Source organism: Diplotaxodon limnothrissa, linkage group LG11, assembly GCF_057381915.1.
Source record: "Diplotaxodon limnothrissa isolate DT_005_m linkage group LG11, D_limnothrissa_male_GT1.1, whole genome shotgun sequence".
NCBI lineage: Eukaryota > Metazoa > Chordata > Actinopteri > Cichliformes > Cichlidae > Diplotaxodon > Diplotaxodon limnothrissa.
In genome coordinates, this window is record NC_140606.1 from 36,907,977 (window position 1) to 36,927,825 (window position 19,849).

Genomic DNA, 19,849 nt, shown 5'->3' on the forward strand with positions numbered 1-19,849 from the left:
ACTAGAGTATAGTATATGGCTGCGTGTATTCATCACACAGTCTGAAATGTGAGCCGATTGACAGCTGCGGTGGCAACTGTTCACTGAGGACAGGCGTGCGTCCGGCTGCAGTTCCGCCTGCAGCTGCGGTGCTGAATAAAGGCTGTACTGGCTCACAGACGCGCTACTGTACGACCAGCACGCCCTGAGCGTCGATGCGGACCGTTTTCCCAGCAGATAACTGAAAGCTTTGTCGTTTCTAGTGAACAGTCGGCTTTTATCTCTATTTTTCCCACTTCACAGCGCGGGGAGGACAGGGATTCTCTTGTGTTGCTGCTGCCTGAGGCTGGATGTCTCAGTGAGGGGATGCGGGGTCTCTAACCCACTCGCGGCTTGCTCAGGTCTGGACATGCTGGGAGGCAAACGCCCATCATAACTGTGGCTGTGTGCTGCTCTAAAAAGCGACGCAAGGAACAGTCGGGTTAAATGAGGAACAAGTCTGTGCTTTAACGCTGTGTCGTGCTGGTCGCTGGCAGCAGGATTTGCATGAGGTTTATTTCGGGGGAAACAGCTTCAACCGTCGGCGCAGCAGGCTGATCCTCACACCAAAGAATTCACCGGATTTGGCTGCACGTTTTTTGTGCCTAAGGTTTCCATTTATTCTTATTTAAGGCCGCATGAAGGACCAAATCATAACTATACACGATTACTTTGGCGCACTGAATGGGAGCGCCTATAGCTCAGGCTTTTTGTCTGCTAGATAGCCCTTGTTGGTCAGACAGCTCATCTAAATTTAAAAACATGTTCTACGGTGCTGTTAGTAATAACAAATGTATTTTTCAATAAATTATGTATTTAAATAAGTTAGATTAAAAAAATATTGTCGACAGTGCCATTGCGCATTTTGGACCATCTTTCTGAATGCCCTTCACTTTTTTAGTAGACTTTAAATTGGACATTTTTAAAATGCAACTTTTAATTTGTATGTACATTTGGCAAATGTTGGTTATATTTAGGATTATATTTACCTTTTACGCTGGATACAATTTTCTTTTATACTCCTGTTGCCTCTTGAGAGCTCCCTGAGCATTTGGATACACCTGTGCACTTTTGGAGATGTCCATTTGGATTCGCGGCTCACTTTTGGTTTTGTTGGATTTTATTCACGTGAAAATAGTTTTCTTCGGATTCTTTTGATCTAGTCCATAAGAAAAGGGTCCGTTTTACCAATTAATCCCACCAATGGAGTCTGTGTAGCCTCTCAGAGATGCTCCATGACTTGGCAAACGCACGAAAAGCAGCAGCAAGTTCCTAAGAGTTCAGTTGCGCACTCACGGACAATCCCTCTTCAGTATTAACTGTATGACTACTGAATGGACCAAAATAAGTTGAAACCATAGGGGTAGAACAGTATATTTCTGAGGAGGGGGCTTTACCTTTTAATGCCATTTTTTAAATTATTTTTTAATGGGATATTGGAGGTCATGTTTATTTAGGGCCCAAATGGCCATTTTTAGATTTGGGGGACTTTCTGGGCTTTTTAGAAATGATTTTGTCAAATTTGTTCACCCCTACATGAGCTACAGACATGGAAGTGTCCTTTTTGCAGGGATTGCTGGGAAGAAGAAGGAGGCTGTCGAGGTTGGGACTTTGGAGAGGAAGGTATAGTTAGAGCCATTGTCTGAAAGGTAAGCAATCCTCTGTTCTGATGTGGCCAATGGTGCCTAATGTTGGCTGGAAGGCAAGTAGAGCCTCTATAGTTATTATTTAGACAGAGAAATTTAGGTTTTAAGATGTATTTTGGTGTTTTTACTGTATAATAGATCAGGGAGGGTCAGGGCATTATGGTGTGCAGTAACAAGGAAATATGGAGGGACTGCTAGGGGGAGCCAGAGCTGGGGCAAGAAGGCAGTGTGCCGGGCCTGTGCTGTTAGGAGAGGATGTTATTCTTGTAGAACTACTTACAAACACGGACGAGAACTCCGGATGGCTCTTCATTGTTGTATGTTTCTTATCAAAGTAGTTGTTTGGCTGTGTTGGCCATCAAGGGAGCACTTCCCCAGAGGAAAGCCCCACACAGGCTGAGCTCTGTGAAGGGAAAGTATCCTGTCATTTAACACGAATAAGTAGCACAAAAATAATCAGAATAAGCATTGAAAATGTAAGTGGCGTACATTAGGAATAATATTATTGGAGTTTATTGTGTAAATTTGTGCTAGCCTAGCATTGGTGACGTTATAGAAAACATTCAAGATGGCCTCTCCTCTGCTTGGAAACAGGTGAGAGCCGTTTGACATTTCCTGATTACGTCACAGAGCTGCTTTGGTTACAAGGTGTCGCCAAATGTTTCTTTAAAAGTAAAAATAAATAAATAAATACAATTATTATAATTGTTCCTTTGCTGGTTTCTGCTCAGACGCACATTAATGCAGAAGCTGAGTCACAACTACTGAATCACAGCTTTCTGTCAGCTCCTGAGAAGTGTGCAGCCTGCTGGCTGTAAGGGCCACGCTGCCACTCAGCACTGATTGGTTAACCCTTTCAGAAGGCTTTAACCTCAGGAGCTTTAGCTTCTCCACTTTGTTCACATTTAATTAGGAGTTTTATTAATTGTCCTAAACTTATATACTTAAATATGATTGAGTTTCTTCTTCAAATTACTACGAATATCTTAGAATGATGGAGACCACTTGCTAAGAAAAGGTCAAAGGTCAATATAAGATTAATTTCATTAACACAAAGGGTTAATTTAATGCCGCTAATAGAAGCACAGCAGTCGTGCTCTTTAATTGGTGCACAATTGACTGAGTTTGTTATTAATACAGCTCAGATTATACAAATGACTTCACATCAGAAACTGATCAGGAGGGCTAGCTCTGTGGTCGGCATGAAGCTGGACACTCTGGTGACAGTGGCAGAGAAAAGGACACTAAAAAAGCTGCTGGACATTATGAACAATGCTGGGCATCCTCTGCACACGGCCATAAACAACCAGAAGAGTCTGTTCAGTGACAGGTTGCTTCTCCCCAAGACAAGAACTAACAGACTTAAAAACTCCTTTGTCCCACACGCCATCAGACTGTTTAACTCCTCTCTGGAGGGGAGAGGGAGGGGAGACAGGAGGACAAAGGAGGGGGGAACAACTAAGCTGTAGTGCCTCTTCACCTCACTGTACAATACCTTGTGCAATACTTTTTGTAAATAGTCAACAGTGCAATAGACCTCAATACTTGAAATGTGCAATTCACTTGTATTTTTATTTTTTATTCCTATTTATTCTATTTATCCCCTTTGTATATTTTATTTATATTTGTTTCTGTATTTATATGTGTGTGTATATATATATATATATATATATATATATATATATATATATATATATATATATATATATATATATATATATATATATATATATATAAAAAAAAACAATTCTGTAACTGTAACTTCGGTCGGTGCTGTGCTTTTTTTGGAAATCGAATTTCCCAGAGGAACCCACCCGAGGGATTAATAAAGTTCTATCTTATCTATTTTGCTGTAGTATTAAATAATCAAAGCTTTAAAACTGCAGTTAACCCTTTCATTACCTTCATTGCTTCGCGTAGCTTGTTGTATTATGTTGTGAAATGGGGCATCTTCTCCTCCAGATCACCTTCTGTGAAATTAAGGACACAGGTTGGAGACACAATACGACATCAGTGCAAATTTAGGAGGATTTAATTGCCATCAGATACCAAAAATGAAGCAGAATAGGCCTTTTATCAACGTCATGGTAGGAAAACAGAAAGTGGAGGGACATTTACTGACAGAAAAAATGTATTTCAGCCAAAAAATGAAGAAAACTAACCACTTAAAAATTGTAAATTCCTGAAAAAATGACATTTAAGAAAGTCTTATGAAGCTCTAAAATCATTCAACGTGATTTTCTAAGTGCAGGTTTCACAAGTACTTAGATTAATCAATCGTTTCCTGTTATTTTTGTTGATTACAAGCATTTAAACTGAACATTTAAAGTTATCCTAAAGCTAAAGGGTTAAAAGTGAGCGTCAGTGCTTTTAGTCCACAGTGGTGGTGCTGAAATCAGAAGGATGGTTGCTATGGGTGGTGTTTTTATTGTGGGCATATTACCGCCCCCCCCTGGTGGTCACGGGGATTTACAAAGACCGTGCAGTGAGTGTGGGGCCTGTTTCCACTCGCTCAGGCTTCTGGTCACCACAGCGCCGCTGATGTGATTAGCTATATTAGTTTGAGACGCCACGGCACCCAACAGGTCTTTTCTGACAATTGCAGGAAAATGAGAGGGCTGAGAGTGCAGTCTTTGTAGAAAACACCCACATATAGTTCTGTTAATAACAACTGGACGTCATCAGCTCTTCACAGCAGTCAGTTTAAACTTTAAACTTCCACAATCTTCCTCTGAACTGAAGACTGAAAGCACTTCCAGAGAAGCTGCTGTTACACAATGAACGGGTTTGTCAGCTCAGTCGGCCGGGCCATGTTTGTTTTTGTTCCTGTACTGTGGCTGAAGAGCGTCTCTGTCCCGCCCTGAAGCTACTCCGGCTGTCTCGGTGCGCGTCCTGTTTGCTTCTGAGGAGCTATCTGCTCGGGCCATAGAAACACAGAGAGAGCAGCCTGGTGCTGAATGCAGCTGAAAGAGAGAGAAGCTGTTAACTCCTTCACTGCTGAAAACTGTAGCCAGCGAGGGACAAAAATCTGTTTACTTCCTGGTTCAGAATCAGTGACATGAGACGTCTTTGTTGGATCCAAGCGTGCTGTCTGAATCTGTCTCTCTGTCTTTTGTTTCAGGAATCATCTTCATCAGGACCAGCATCCATATTTTCATTGTTCCAGTGTGAACTTGAAGAAAGGAAATTTGATGTAAGCTTCAGCAGCACCTTTGTGTCACTGTCGACACACAGCAGTCCTCTGTGACGTTGGAAACTCTGTGAAACTGCCATGAAATGCTTATTTTCTGTGGCTGTCACAGCACAGCGAGCGGCAGCTGTAAATAAATGCTGCTGTTACATCTGCTTTTCTATCAAACAGCTGAGACGTTAGACTTCTGCTACACCCAATTTGCCTGGTGAATCACAGCCAGGGGACATTTATTATTATTATTATTATTATTATTATTATGAATGAAGGATCCACACTAGGCTTCTATGACATAAATTATATTTCACTGCATTCTTTTGCACTTTAGCATCACTTAAATGTGTTTATACAGCATTATATTTAATTAGTGTACTACAAATTGTTGACGGGTCAACCAGCATAATATCACCAACCATGATCGGGACATTTGGTCTTTGCCTCACTGAAACAATAAGCTTTTTTCTTTATTAATATATTCATTAAATTTTACATGAATGCCATATATGGGAGCCTAAATATGTTTGTTTTATTAAAAGTAAAACTACTTAAAAAAATCCATCATAGTGGATATCAGTGAGAGCAGATATCCCTGCTCCACTCAGGTATGCAGCTTTGGTGATAACCACACAAGCACCACCCACTGGCTGTTGGTTTTGGTTGGGGACATAGCCGGTTAGACTGACTGTGAACTGAGGGAGCTACTCAAGATGAACACGAACCCTTTAGAACTGTGGATCATGCAAAGCTGCTCTGGTACAGGCTAAGGATAAGACTGAAGTTGGAAATGAGCAGAATAATGAAAACATAATTCCTTATGTTTGCCTTTTTTTGCATGTTCACCTTTTAGATCCATGGCTCTCTGACTCATAGCCAGAAACTTGTGTTAATAAAACAAGCACATTATGTCGATAACTTCCTCTCATGTCAGTCATATTGTAGTCAGTCTCATTATCAAGTGACACAAAGCCCACTGCAAACCAGGGTCACTGGCCCTGAGAGGTTTGAAATCCTCTTCTTTAGCTAACTCAACAAAATAGATGGTGTTTTCTTATCTTTGTTTAAGAAAAATATTGAATGTACCAACTACAGATCAGGGAAATCTAAAGCACAAGAGTATATTTATGTCACAGTAAATTCAAAGACTGTAATAATCCAACTCTGAGGTCAAACATGTAATCTAATCTCTAACTGTCACAGATCACGTCCCACTTCTTGACTCTGACCTCAGCACCTGCACCTCAGCCATGATGGATGAGGAGATCATCGAGGAGAAGGCCAAGCTGAAGCAGGGTCTGGTCAAAGTGCTTCAGTGTGTGGCCACCATCTCTTCAGCTGCTGCTGTAGTTAACCCCATCTTTGGTGTTGCCGGTTCCCTGATCCGGGTGGTGCTGCACCACATCGATGATGAAGACATTCGTACTCTGAAGCGCGAGTTTGCGTCAGTCAACCGAGGGCTGGACCAGCTCTCCCAGCTGAACCGCAGCACGCTTGTGCAGATCAAGAAGGAAACGCTGGACGGCCAGTACAATCAGGTTGAAGAGAACCTGAAGCACCAGTTCAGAAAGTTCATGGAGATGGTGGAGGCGCGGCCGCAGCACCGCGAGCGCAAGAAAGACGACTTTGAGGAGAGTTACGCCAACGATCTGGGTGACCAGAACCTGCACACGCTGTACGACGGCGTGGTGGGGAAACGCAAGCTGTTCAGTAGACCCATCCTGGAGGTCTACTTGAAATACTCCCAAGGCGATCGCCAGACAATGGAGCGACTGTGCACGCGCCTCACCTACCTGTTCTGCATCGGGCTCATCGCCCTCATGGGGTACGCGGCCGTCATCGGAGACGACGAGGAGGGCCTGAGCGAGGAGTGGGCTGAGAAGATGGAGCACGTACAGGAGAAAATGCAGGAAGCTCTTAGCAGGTGCAAGTGAAGAACCGTGAAGAGTCGTCGTCTCTGCTTCATCAGTGCTTTTCTTCAGTTTTCGGACTCGCCGGTCCACATTCCTTCTTTCATTTTCTCTCCCAATGACAACGTCTCCCTTCGCTGCTTTAAAAGCCTGGTGATTGCTGCACATGTGAGCTGTGTGTGAGACGTGAGCATGGCCCGTTTCCTGCTGCTTTGACATCGACTGGCTGATTCTTCAACTTAAAAAAAAATGTTACTGCAGTGGTTTCAGCTCATGGCAAGAAAAGATATGTTAATCATCCATGGGTTCAGTATGCTGCGCTAAAGAAATTGCACACACATAATTATACAAAAAACATTAAAAAGTACATTTTTTTTCGTTCCAGGGCATCAAATACTCCCGTTCTCAGTTGCTCACACAAGGTGTGCAGGACTTTGCCAGATAGAAGACTTTAGTTCATGTCCTTCATTGGACATTTTTGCTTGCTGATTAATTTGCACTTGGCTTAGTTTAAGCAGAGTCCCTGTGGTTATTTATCTGGGACCAGTCTAACCTGATTTAAAAAAAAAAACACACACAAAACACTTTTAAAAAGTTTAACAACTTGACGCCAAAATAAGAAAAAGCTTTAAAAAGCTTTCCCTCCATTGAAGTTGCACATATGTCTCTGAAATTTCTGTTCAGGATTCTTTGAGCACCACAATCTTAGTTTGGTATCAAATACAGCCCCCTACCCAGTGTGTTTAAATGTGACACTAAAGTGTCCTTTACAAGTATCTGCATGTGACGTGTTGACAGTGAGTGCGCCGCCTTGTTATAGCTTTAACCAGTGCTCGTTCACATCTGCTCTGTCTCTGGGAGAGTCTGGTGGCTTTACGGGAAAATGAACAGAAGCATTTGAAACCTTTGGAATGAGAGCTGACTGTCAATGCATCAGCTCCATATTTAAACGTAATCTATTGCAGAGCTTCCCACAGCTTTACATGCAGTCTATTCCAGCCAAATGCAGTTTGTGAAAATATATTACACTACAAGAAAATCAGTGTGACGGCAGGAGAAACCAGCCTTCAGATGAAAGAGTTCAACTAGAACTAGAGACAAGCATCTCAAAGCCTCATATCTATGAATCTAATAACCGACTACTGTGATATAATCCTTTATTGAATATAATCAATCGTGTCATCTTAAGCAAATTATCAAAATCTGTGCCACAAATGTGTTTTACTTGTTCTTACGTTAAATTTATTTTACACTAAAGTGATGCTGCTGTGCTGAGTTCTTTATTTTCTTTCCTAAGTGCAGAAAATATTTGAAACATTAAGACACTACAGATTTTTCATGCAGCACTACAGCTGCCAATAACGAGCACTTCACTGGAGCAAGAAGCACTGAATATGTCATTATTTACCATTTATGAGGTCAAATTAAGCAATGGCTGCAGTTCAGTTTCCCCAACCTGTAATACACACCTGTGGTATTTGAGTTTCTAACAGAGCTCTCGTTCTGTGCAGCTGTGCCACTCTTTTCTATTTAATGTGCACTACAGCTTTTTAGCGATGCAGGAAATGCACCAAGTATGTAAGGAGATATCAGAGGGTTTCTTTGGTGGGAGGTTTTTAACATCTGTTGAGCCGTCATTTTCTTTAAGGCCATCCTGAGCAACTATGTATCATTTTTAGCGTTTTGTGTCCTTTCCTGTCTGAACAACAGTGCCTGAATGTCCCGTTTTTTTTTGTATTTTTTATTAAGGGGTTTGTTTTAATGCAGTCTTCATGTTTTGAACAATTTCTCTTATTTTTCTAGAAAACTGGTGATGCCAAGAGTATCAGATGGTTGGTGGGTTTACTGCATTAGAACACAACGTCAGTTGTCACAGTGTTTGTTGGAAAAGTTATCCAGTAACACCTCAGTTAAAATTATTTTTTTAGTATATATATATATATAGCCATACTTTTCTCCTACTTTTTAAACACACAGACTCTGTTACAGACTGGTTTATGGTTCTGTTGCAGTGTGCCGCCATCTTGTTACAACACTATATGCTACGTAAATATAGTTAAAATTCTGTTGATATTTTGGGAGATCATATGGCCCTCTTTTTGGTATGCCCTGTATGTGAACATGTTGCCTTTTTAGTTCTGCAAATTTGATGCCTGATTGTATATGCACCATAAATAAACAATCAATAATACTGACTTGGCATATTGAATTATTTAACAGCATTAAGAATCGATCGGTGTGTTTGTGATTAAGAAAAAGTCTATTTTCTTATGTTAAAAAGCTCCTGCCACTATGAAAGTGTGCATGTATTCGCACATACAGGTGACCAAACTTCCCTTTATTTGTGGGACGCATCATGTTTTTGTTAAAGCTCATCTGTTATCCTACATTTTGATTTGATCTAACAGTCTCTTTTCTGAGTTAACACTGCTGTGAAAAAAGCAGGTATGACTGACACGATCAGGTTAATCTGTCGCCCTCTACAGCCAAAGGGAGAAGATTACAGGTCACCGCAGTGTCACAGGTTTTGCAGTTTACAGCAGAACATGATGGAAACTGTCAGTGCGCCCCAGGGCGGCTGTGGCTACACTGTAGCTTGCCATCACCAGTGTGTGAATGTGTGTGTGAATGGGTGGATGATTGTGTATAGTGTAAAGCGCTTTGGGCTCCTTAGGACCAAGTAAAGCGCTATACAAATACAGACCATTTCTGGACTAGAAACCTACTTATAACTGAATTAACCTATTTTCTGATATTCGTGGATGGAACAGCAGATTTGCTGTATAAGATGCTCCTCTTTGTGCTGATTATATTTACTTGGAAGGTTGGCAAAGTTAGTCTTTTTGAGTCTCTGTTAGATGTAAATGGCCTGTAAATGGCCTGTATTTGTATAGCGCTTTACTAGTCCCTAAGGAGCCCAAAGCGCTTTACATATCCAGTCATCCACCCATTCACACACACATTCACACACTGGTGATGGCAAGCTACATTGTAGCCACAGCCACCCTGGGGCGCACTGACAGAGGCGAGGCTGCCGGACACTGGCGCCACCGGGCCCTCTGACCACCACCAGTAGGCAACGGGTGAAGTGTCTTGCCCAAGGACACAACGACCGAGACTGTCCAAGCCGGGGCTCGAACCGGCAACCTTCCGATTGCAAGGCAAACTCCCAACTCTTGAGCCACGATCGCCCACAAGATGTAGGAGGACTTAGCTGGCCTGCACAGAGCCCTGACCTTTTACCCAGTACTAGTCATCAGTACCGGATGTGATTTACTTTCTACAACAAGGTTCTGCAATCTGATGGAAAGCACTTCCAAAGTAGAAAAGGTTTGGAATTTATTTCAAGAATTTTTTTTCAGCAGATTTGGGACGATTTTAGTTATTTATTTATTTCTTTTACTTTTTTGTAGTCTAAAAATGCTGAACGAGCCAAAGAACTGGTTTAGATGTGTAATAAATGTGGCATTTAAAATGTATAAACTAAGAAAATGTGTTGTGGGAACACAAATGTAATAAATTGAATGCCATAAAAAGAATGTTTTTGGTCCCAAAAATTAGATTTTAGATATATTGTTAAAGATATACAAAGATGTAACTCATTGCTCAGTTACATTAAGGTGTGTAGTGCACAAAACTAAATAAAAAAGATCAAAACTGAAAATAAAACGCTCTTTAGTAATGTATCTGTGACATGAATTATTGTTTTGTTCCAGTTTCTTTTTTTTTTTTCATTTTAGTGAATATTTTACTCTTTAATAATGCTGACATTTTTTTTTAAATGTATTTAACATTTTTTGAGTTTTTGTTATTTTGTCCAAATACATAAAGTCAAAACCATCCATCAGTCATCATCATCTCCTTACACAACGTGTAAATTTCCCCGAAAACAAGTTATACCTCGTTTAATTTTAGCTATGAATAAGAACTTTGTTATTACGGTTCCTCTGTGCAGCAGGCGTAAGCTGAAGTGCAGTTTACTCATTTGTACGCAAGAGGGCGTTAGTACTTCACTTGTGTCATCATTACACCTGTTTTCTCGGCGCTCCTTCAGGGTCCACGGAGTCATATCTGTGTATCAAAGCTGTCAGCCTAATAAAAGCTGTTTCCATTTTTAGAGGCCAAATAACTCTGCTGGAAAACCCGAAATTAATTTACAAACTAGTGAAAAAAAAATCGCTTCAGGTGAGGTAAGCAGGGCGCATCGCCGAGCTTAAGTCCCTCTGGTATGGCCCTCATGCATTATTATCCAGATGAACAGGTTTGACTCACAGCTCAGTGTTGGGGGATCAAAACAGGAAAATGCGCATTACGGGCATTTGCAGTGCGGATTACTGAGACACAAAGATTTTGAGGCGCTTACCTGCGCTGCAGATTAATGAGTGCTTGTGAACCACCGACGCACATCCTCCGTCATGTGATGGAGCTTTTTCTTCTCCCCTCTTCGTGATACGAGGTCCTTTCGAAGAATCTAAAGAAAATTTGTATTATTTGAAAACTGTAAGAGCTCTCCGTCACATAGCGAGTATGAATCCGTACATATGATGTTTTAGCCTCGGCGCTCAGGGCGCGTCGTGTGCGCACTGAAAAGGCGGGGGTGTGAGGTTTAATTTAATCTCAGCCTCATGAGAATGATGAAAAATGACAACATATGGTCTTTAGTTTATAAGAGATGTTTCACGGATGTATATAAATTTATGGCAAATCTGAACAGAAAATGATGACATAGTGATGCGCAGTAGTTCTAAAAATATACAGTGGGTAGTTGTCAGATTCCCCTCCCTGATTATTTAAAATATCCTTTACCGTGATGACATTTTCACAGCAGTATCAAAGCTCTTAAAGGCTCTGAGAATTGGGGTTTCTAAACCTGCAGAAGGTCAAATAAATGCGTTAATGATCCGAAAACGCGGTTGAGGTGAAAAGGAAAATCAGTGCATCGTATTCAGACGCTAAAGAGACAAAAGACAACAGTTTTTCGATCGTCTTACCTCAACTTCTGGATCATTTTCACAGCGGCTGAGGCATAAAATGGTGAAATATCTGCGACAAGTGTGCACGAACGCTGCCCCAGAACAAGAAGAAGAAGAAGAAACGCCCACTAGAAAAGCAGTTTGATTAATTTCCATTCTGTTGAAGAAGTTAAACCTTCCAGTCATTGTGACCTGACTGAAAAGAAAATGGACCCACCACACATTTCACCCTGCGCAGTTTTGCGCTTTCCTCCTCCTCCTCTCTCTCTTTCCATCTATCTCTCCTTCTCGCGCGCTCTCTCCCCCTTTGCAGGCATTCAATGCGCATCTCCGCTCTCAGTCCGGTTTTGGACCCTTCTCAGCAGTGCATGAGAGAACCGTGGGAATTTTCTCAAACTTGAAGGGGGAAACGTGTCTGCAGCTGTTGGAGCTTATCAGCCGCGAAGGAGCAGTAGAAGCATTTCATTCAGGTACAGAAAAAACACTGTTACTATAAGAATGTCATGAATGTTTATCTTCCTCCCTCATCAGAAGGGTTAACATGCTCCAAGGTGTGTCCGATCCTCTGAGGGGATTTGCGCGTAAAAAGATCCACGTTGCGCATTTCTTTTGAGCGCGCATGGCAGATAGAAATGGTTCAGTTCGGGCACATGGAATTCCCATCCTTAGAATATTTACTTAAACCTTGTTGTTCATAGTTGGTATCTTATTGCGCTCATGTTTGTCTTTATTAATACAACAAATTACGAGGCCTTTTAAAATGTAAACAAAATGAATGATGATTTGTTGCAGGTTGTCGGTGACGCAGATTCGAGTTCAGACACAAATATCGTCTGAACTGGGATTGCACAGTAATTTATACATGTCAGACTGAAAGATGAAAGCGGGTTTTTAAACATCTGCGAATCTAAAATGAGTCAGAGCCAAGGGCATCTTCTCATCCAGGCCCCCATTTTGTTCACATGACATCATCATCTACATCCTTTTGGATGCGTAAAATGAAATGTAATCCAAGGACATAATGGTGCCCATCAGAGCAGGATTAAGACGCAATGTGACCAAAAAACAAAAAAACAAACAAACACCAAATCATGCTCTAAAAATACTGAATTTCATCTTGAACTCAGATTTCTCTCCTCCACTTGTGAAAGAAAGAGTCTTTGACATAAGATTAAATAATAATAATAATTCAGTGACATATTGTTAAAATAACAAGCATTCAGCAATGTCATTTGACTTGTTTGTCAGAAAATGTGTATTTATAGCATATTTACAAAATAAATATAGAGAGTTGGCTTTAATATATTTAGAAAAAAGGTCCTTACCAGTATGAAGCAACACAGTATTAAACTGTAGAGCATTACTGCTCTTAAATTCAGTGTACACACTACAATTACTAATCAGGTAAAGTTAAAGCTTTTATTTGAAAGCAACACCAGTGTCCTTCATTTTCACACACATGCAGTTCAGTTGAGCTTTGTTCCTTCAGCATCTGTTGTCTTAATATTATATGCAGATACAGAAGCGACTTTCAAAGTAAGGACCAGGGACCCCCAGGGGTCTGCAACAAATTGCTAACAAATCTGGAAATTGATTTTCTATAAATAATATGCCAACAAAACAAACTTAATGTGTCAAATAGTGTGTTCCGACCAACACAAAGCTTCACTTTGCATTGGACCATTTTGCACTCCATAATTATTCTCATCTAACAGCCAGTGGGGGAACCATCGCCTTTAAAAGTACAGCCAACAGCTGGAACAGTAACATTTCCAGAAGTTAGAAATGTTCTATACTCTTCTGTAAGCTACCTCACTTTTCTGCTCTCTTTATAAAAAGGGAAGTTGGATCATATTTCTATTTTTAATTCTTGGTAAATCCAGGTTATGAAAAAATTGCAGCTGACACGAGGTCAAAACAGTCTGAAGAGAATTATTTGCTGAAGCGGGATTTTTTTCATCTAAGCAAGCCGTTCAACAACTTTTGGTCTGAACAGTTAAATTTATTTTTATTTATATAGTGCCATATCACAACATATGTAAACATGTGAGCAGAGTGCAAAATGTAGAATCCCACGCGTGCTTGGATTTTTCCATCCTTTCTCCCTTGGCCCTTTCTCTCTTCCAAAGGACTCATTGCACAACAAAAGGAACTTTTCATTCACAGTGTGGGAATTTTTCAGAAAACTAACAAAAAAACTGGAAAAGTATTTTCATGGTGCAGAGATTTATATTCAGACCATACTCCATCTAATCTTTGACTACTGCACTACCAGTTAAATAATCTGAGAGACACTTTACGGTTTCATGGTAAAGTCTGAGAAATGACCACTTTCTCCTCATCCTAATTAAGATCATAGATGGAAAGATATTATGAGATAATTTTTTGTATGATTATGATAACAGCATAAAGAATCACCGCTTAATTTCTAAGTTTCTATCTATGTTTGACATATTTTGCTTCTCTGTATCCCAGAACATGACTAATCCACTGGAGAAGGTTGTGGCCCAGAAGAAGGAGGCCATTGAGGCAGTGATGGATATGTTTCAGAGGGGGGCCGAGGTGCTGGCCAGTGCTGTGGGTGAGCTCTTTCCTCTTTGCGAGGCTGCTGCTCCTGTCCTGCGTCTGGCCTTAGATAATGTTCAGAGCAAAGAGGTCTTCTATGTCAAAGAACAGTTCCTGACAGTAAAGAACAAACTCGATGTGCTCTCGAGTCAGCTGGAAGACATAGACTGCGAGCTCAAGAAGGGAAGACTGGACTCCCAGTACTTCTCTGTTGAGGAGAACATTCGGAACCAGTTTAGGAAGTATATGGATATACTGGAAGCAAAAGAGCAGTTTAGGGAGGTGAAGAAGAGACTTTTTTTGGAGCACTTTGCCAAAACTAGAGGAGAGAAGAACCTGCTTGTGCTCTGTGATGCTCTCATGGGGACTAACTGCTTTGGAGAGCCCATTTTAGATGTGGTAGAAAGGTAAATTGTTCTATTTTGTCACATTTATGCTTCTGGATTTACAAATCCCCACTGCACATTTCTGTGGATGTCAGATGAAAGTATGATGAAACTGCTCTTCTGTGTTGTAGGTATGTGGCACGGAACCGCCGCCTTCTGGAAGATTTCTGTGTTCGGATGAAGGAGCTTCTCTGCTTGGGTCTGATTGCTCTTCTGGGTCACTGTGCCTTAACACAGGGCCAAGAAGAAGAGCAGGAAAAAATCCAAGAGTGGAGCAGCAAAATTGAAGAAGTTGAATCCAGGATGAAGTCAGCCATTGAGTCTTGCATTGCTGCTTTCCCAGAACAAGCAAAATTAGACACCGAACGCCTCCTGAAGGAAAACCACGAAGAGAATCTTCAGGATTCAACTCAGCAGCTTTTAGAGTTCTTGGTGAAAAAGTACAACTGGGTCAGCTGGTCAGTGCGGCTGATCAACCATTCAAGCAGCACCTATCGAAACTGGCGAGCAGGGGAGCATTTTCACCATGTGGCAGGGCAGAACTGGTTCGAAGTGCTCCAGGTGAACAACATCAACCTGGTGGTGTCCTACAGCACCAAACCGCAGCCTGTGCCCCACGACTGTATCAGGCAGGTGATGGAGGGTCAGGGGAAGAAGGGAAATGCCCCAGCTGTGGTGGAGGTGTTGGAGAAGCAGCTGTGCGGGTTTGTTGTTCATGCAGTCAGTCGTCACAAGGAGTCCGCGGCTGCGTGGAGCTTTCCGGAAGACTGTCATTACTGGGAGAGGCACAAGAATGTGGCTGTGTGTGTGCACTCAGAGTAAAGCTGCTAGATAATCCAGGTTTTAAGATTTTAAGGCAGAAAGGTTTATCCGAATGAAGACATTTAACATTTTTGTTGCTGAAGGAAAAATTGATGATACTCGGCATTGATCGTCAGATAATTTATATTAACACCAATCACACAAACGAAGCATTTTCAGGTATTAAGCCCAGACCTAATGCATTAGTCGTGTGGGGAGATTTACTCATATTCTTGCTGATTATTTCCAGTCGATCTACACATTAAAGAATACGTTTAAGGGGTGAATAGATAAAAAAATGAAGTTGAAAATATTACAAAGCACTTTTGTTGGCAAATAATTATGTTGCTTCTATGCAAACTGAAACGTGCCAGCGTCTCTGACTGAAACTACATTTAATACAACAATTCTTTTAGTTTCAGCTGTAGGGTTTGTTTGTAGTGACAGCGGACTGAATCAAACTGACACTGTTGCACTTATTTTTAACATTCATTTTGTGACTGGAAGGTTTAATAAATGTGAAAGATTTCAGAATGCAGCTTGTGTTTTAAAATCTTCCTTTTTTAGTCTAGAGGTGTTTTTTTCTGAATGAGTTATGCCATAGTTTTACAGTAAAGCCCTTTTGAGAACAGAATTGATTTGACACTCCTACATTAGAGCTACACATGACTGGATCAGTGCTCTGCGTACGCCATCACCCAAACCGACACGTTAGAATCAATATTGGAAAACATCCGATCAATGCAGCTCGTTCAGAAAACTTGGTTTCACGTTTTAATGTTTTGTTAAAATAATATAACCACAAATGCACTTGCAGAGCTGCGCGAGCTCTTAGATACTCTCGGATATTTTCTACATAAACGTAGTTATAGCTCTTTAAAATCACTTGCATATTACAAACTGTATTGCTACATGTCTATCCATAATGCTAACAGTTTACTTCAAAAGCATTTTACCTCAGCTGCATGCAGTAATAACACCGTCTCCCTTGAGAAACGGCTTCTCTACCTACTTACAGCTTTCAGGAGATGGTTTTGCTGAGGCTGCATCTACAGCTCTCTGCTCCCTTTTTGTCCGTGCTCAGCAGGCTGGCCTACATAACCCTGACAGGGAGCGGGGAGGTTACTTTTTCAGGCGTGAAAAACAAGAGGCTTGGAGGTTGGAAACACGACAATGTGCCTTGTGTTCTAAACACAGTGAAAGCCCTCGATGTCGAACCAGACGCGCACTGCCGTCCAGTGCTCTGCCTAAAAATAATAACACGAGTTAACTGCTTCACATAGATCTTTATGTTTTATGCATCATTTCACCTATCTCAGTGCAATTTACTTCATCTGTTAGGTATTCTTCCTGACATTAAATATTCAGTTGTTTTGTCTGAAATTTAAAAATCAACCAAAGATTTTCCCAGGAAATTTTTATGAACTCAGTTTTTTTTTTTTAATCCACAGCATTTAGATAAAAACTATTGCTTGCTTAAACCGCATCTGCTTTGTTACTCATACCAAAACATCTTAACCCTCTCAAGGCAGACGTTGCCGATTTGTAACAGTTAAAAACTAACAACCTGATTGCCCCACACACATATTTTATGAGTGTATTTTACTCAGAAGTACCACTGCAGGACTTGGTTGTGCATTAGCAACAAAAAGTTTAATTTGAGCCTGAGAGGGTTAACAAAATTAGTGGATAATGAATGGCTAGCATGTCTTTTTATGCTTTATGATAATTAATGAGTCAAAACAAAAAGCAAATGGATGTGTAAACACGTGTAATCTAATATCTGTCTCCTTTTTCTTGTATAAATGTGATTTATGTAGCACTGTTAGTGCCTGTGCCCATTAAACCAAATCAGTGCACCCTCAGCAACACTGACTCTGGCTAATTTAATTGATATTTACACATAAGTCAGCATTTCCTGACTGCAGCTCTGCTTTGATAGTCCATGAATAACCTTTGGCTGAGCTAATATCCTGCAGACGAGCAGCAAAGTGCTTGACTTAGCAGGATGGTATCAGTCATAATGCTCAGAGTAGGTGCAGCACGGGTGGAGATGCCCTTCATGTCATATCTCAGTGGATCTGCAGGGTCTTTAGCTGCTCGGCTTGTGTGTCGTAAATCAAGCCTGTCAGAATCCATCAAGCGCTGTTCCTAAGACCCAGTGCAGTGCAGCAGGAAGTAGACTGTGTTCAAAGGAAAACAATTGATAATTCAGCTGATCAAATTGATGTATATAAAAAAACCTAATTAAAAAATTACGCATAGAAAAGCCTAATTAAAACTATTTCAGAGACTGTTAGGGTGCAGACTGTGGGGGAGGAAACATCAGACAAAATCAGAACTAAAATCAAATCAAAAATAAGTCAAGTTTCTCCCCTCAACAAAAAAATAAAATTAAAATTAAAAAAAGTAAAAGTAGAGACAGACGAGGACTCCAATGAGACCTATGTAAGAGGATTCAATTCTGTGATGAGTGTTTTTCCCAACATCAGGGCTTCATGAAGTCAACATGAAGAAACTTATTCATTTATTAAGTTGAATTGTATAGAAATTGATAATTAATTGATCATAGTGTGCAATGTGTGTTGCACTTCAGATTTACTATTTTTTTGGTTATTCTAATAACAACAGCCACATTCCTTATTTTGTTCATATGTCTAAGACCGGTAGATGAGGTCTAGGCTGGATGCTGTGATCATATTCCACTGGTGGAAATCCTGATTGGATGCAAGAGTAAAAGAGCTTGACCAGTCTTCTCCAAAGCTTTGAACATTTCTCAAATTAATTAGTAAACCAGCACTTTATTTGTCCTAAAACAAAAAAGTAATCTGACACATAATCTATCATTACATTTCTAATTGGCATTTTAGGAAAGAAGATTAAGAGGTTTTAATAAGCAGTTTATTAAAGTTGAACAGTTTCCCTCAGTTTCCCCCTGTTTGAACCCTGGATGCTACCCTAAAGAAAACCGTCTCGAGACTGTAGCTTCATATTTACCCTGCAGCAGTGGTATGTGTATTTCTGAACACTGGAAAGTGTAGCACTAGCATTCAGTCTTTAACCTCGTAGAACCTGGCCTCCACATATGGGGACATCACATTTTGGATTGTTTCGACCATAATACCAAATTTTTCTCTTTCAAATGAGCCATATTGCTGAAAGGGGCACAATTGTTGTTTCTCATTAAAGAGTTTTGCACATCTTTACTTGGTTGTGCCAAATAACAAAGAGAAATTAAAAATGCATGCCAGTTCAGGTCTTAGGGGGTTAAGCTAAGATGTTAAGCTTGGCAGTGGTATCGACTTAATTTTTCAACTTTAAGTAAAACAAACAAACAGAAAAAACAGGTTTTAGATTGGGATTGTTTCTTGTTGGGCACATCTTGTACCTGTCACTGGTCTAAGATCTGCAGTCGTCATTTAATATGGATGAGAACTCAACTATAAATAGCCTTAAACCACAAACGTCTTCACTCTAAATCAAAATGCTGGAGAACAAAAACAAAACAAAGGAAAACATATCACAGACTTCCCCGTGATGCTAAACACTCCACCTGCTACCTCGCTGGCACAAAGCCTTTTTTGTCATTACAAATCCCAGACAGGTGACTAACTGTTTTACCACCTTTGATCTGGCGCTGAAAAAACAGAAAATGTGGAGCAGACGGGCGGATGGGTGTGCCAGACAACAGTGCAGCCCTCAAACACTCACAGACACAGAACCAGTCTCTGTGTGCAGACCACTGAAACGACAACAAACAATAAAACAAACAACAAGCTTGCTAACGTTACACCTGTGTCTGCTGACGGTTAGGGGGTTAGGGTTAGACCGGTTTGTCTGTTGTTATTGTGCTCAATTTAAATTTAAAATAATCCAGTCATGTTATATTCCCTTTTTTGTTGTTTTCCTCTATGGTGGCTGGATTTGGATGTTAAAATTAACATGACCACCAGCAGTATTTAACATTTCCTTGGTTTTCTCCCCTGTGGAGAAATGGAAAGCAGATGCAGCCGGCACTGTAAGGCAGTGGATTCATTAGTGGTTGTGTGGGCTTTGCCTGGGTAACAACTATTGATCCAAGAGGCTCTTCTCCTGCATAAAAGGCTCTTGCTGTGGTAAACAGTCAATCCTGGCTGTCATTATGTGGAAGACGGAAAGCATCTGTTTACTGACCAGCTGGCATCTTGCAGCAGTCCGACTTGTAGTATTTTGTGGTTGAAAGGAGGTTAAGGCAAGATTTTAAGAATGAAAGAGTGAAACATGGCGGGGAAATGGTGGTACTAGCGGTGGTTTGCAGACAGAGGGCGCTATCAACAAACAGATCTGAGGGTAACTCTGTTCCAAAAGCAGTCTGTTGCTGATTTCA

At 40.8% G+C, this 19,849-nt stretch overlaps 2 protein-coding genes across 2 annotated transcripts; both read left to right on the forward strand.

Annotated features, from left to right (window-relative positions):
• Nucleotides 1-1,609: 1,609 nt before the first annotated feature.
• rpz (rapunzel) lies at nt 1,610-8,935 on the forward strand. Its single transcript, XM_085365941.1, has 3 exons — nt 1,610-1,667; nt 4,786-4,857; nt 6,052-8,935. Exon 3 carries the CDS (start codon nt 6,099-6,101, stop codon nt 6,780-6,782), a length of 684 nt encoding a protein of 227 aa, XP_085222067.1. The 5' UTR covers nt 1,610-1,667; nt 4,786-4,857; nt 6,052-6,098; the 3' UTR covers nt 6,783-8,935.
• A 5,274-nt stretch (nt 8,936-14,209) lies between these two features.
• Nucleotides 14,210-15,504, forward strand: LOC146623495 (protein rapunzel-like). Its single transcript, XM_085365942.1, has 2 exons — nt 14,210-14,703; nt 14,814-15,504. Exons 1-2 carry the CDS (start codon nt 14,210-14,212, stop codon nt 15,502-15,504), a joined length of 1,185 nt encoding a protein of 394 aa, XP_085222068.1.
• The last annotated feature ends 4,345 nt before the right edge of the window (nt 15,505-19,849 follow it).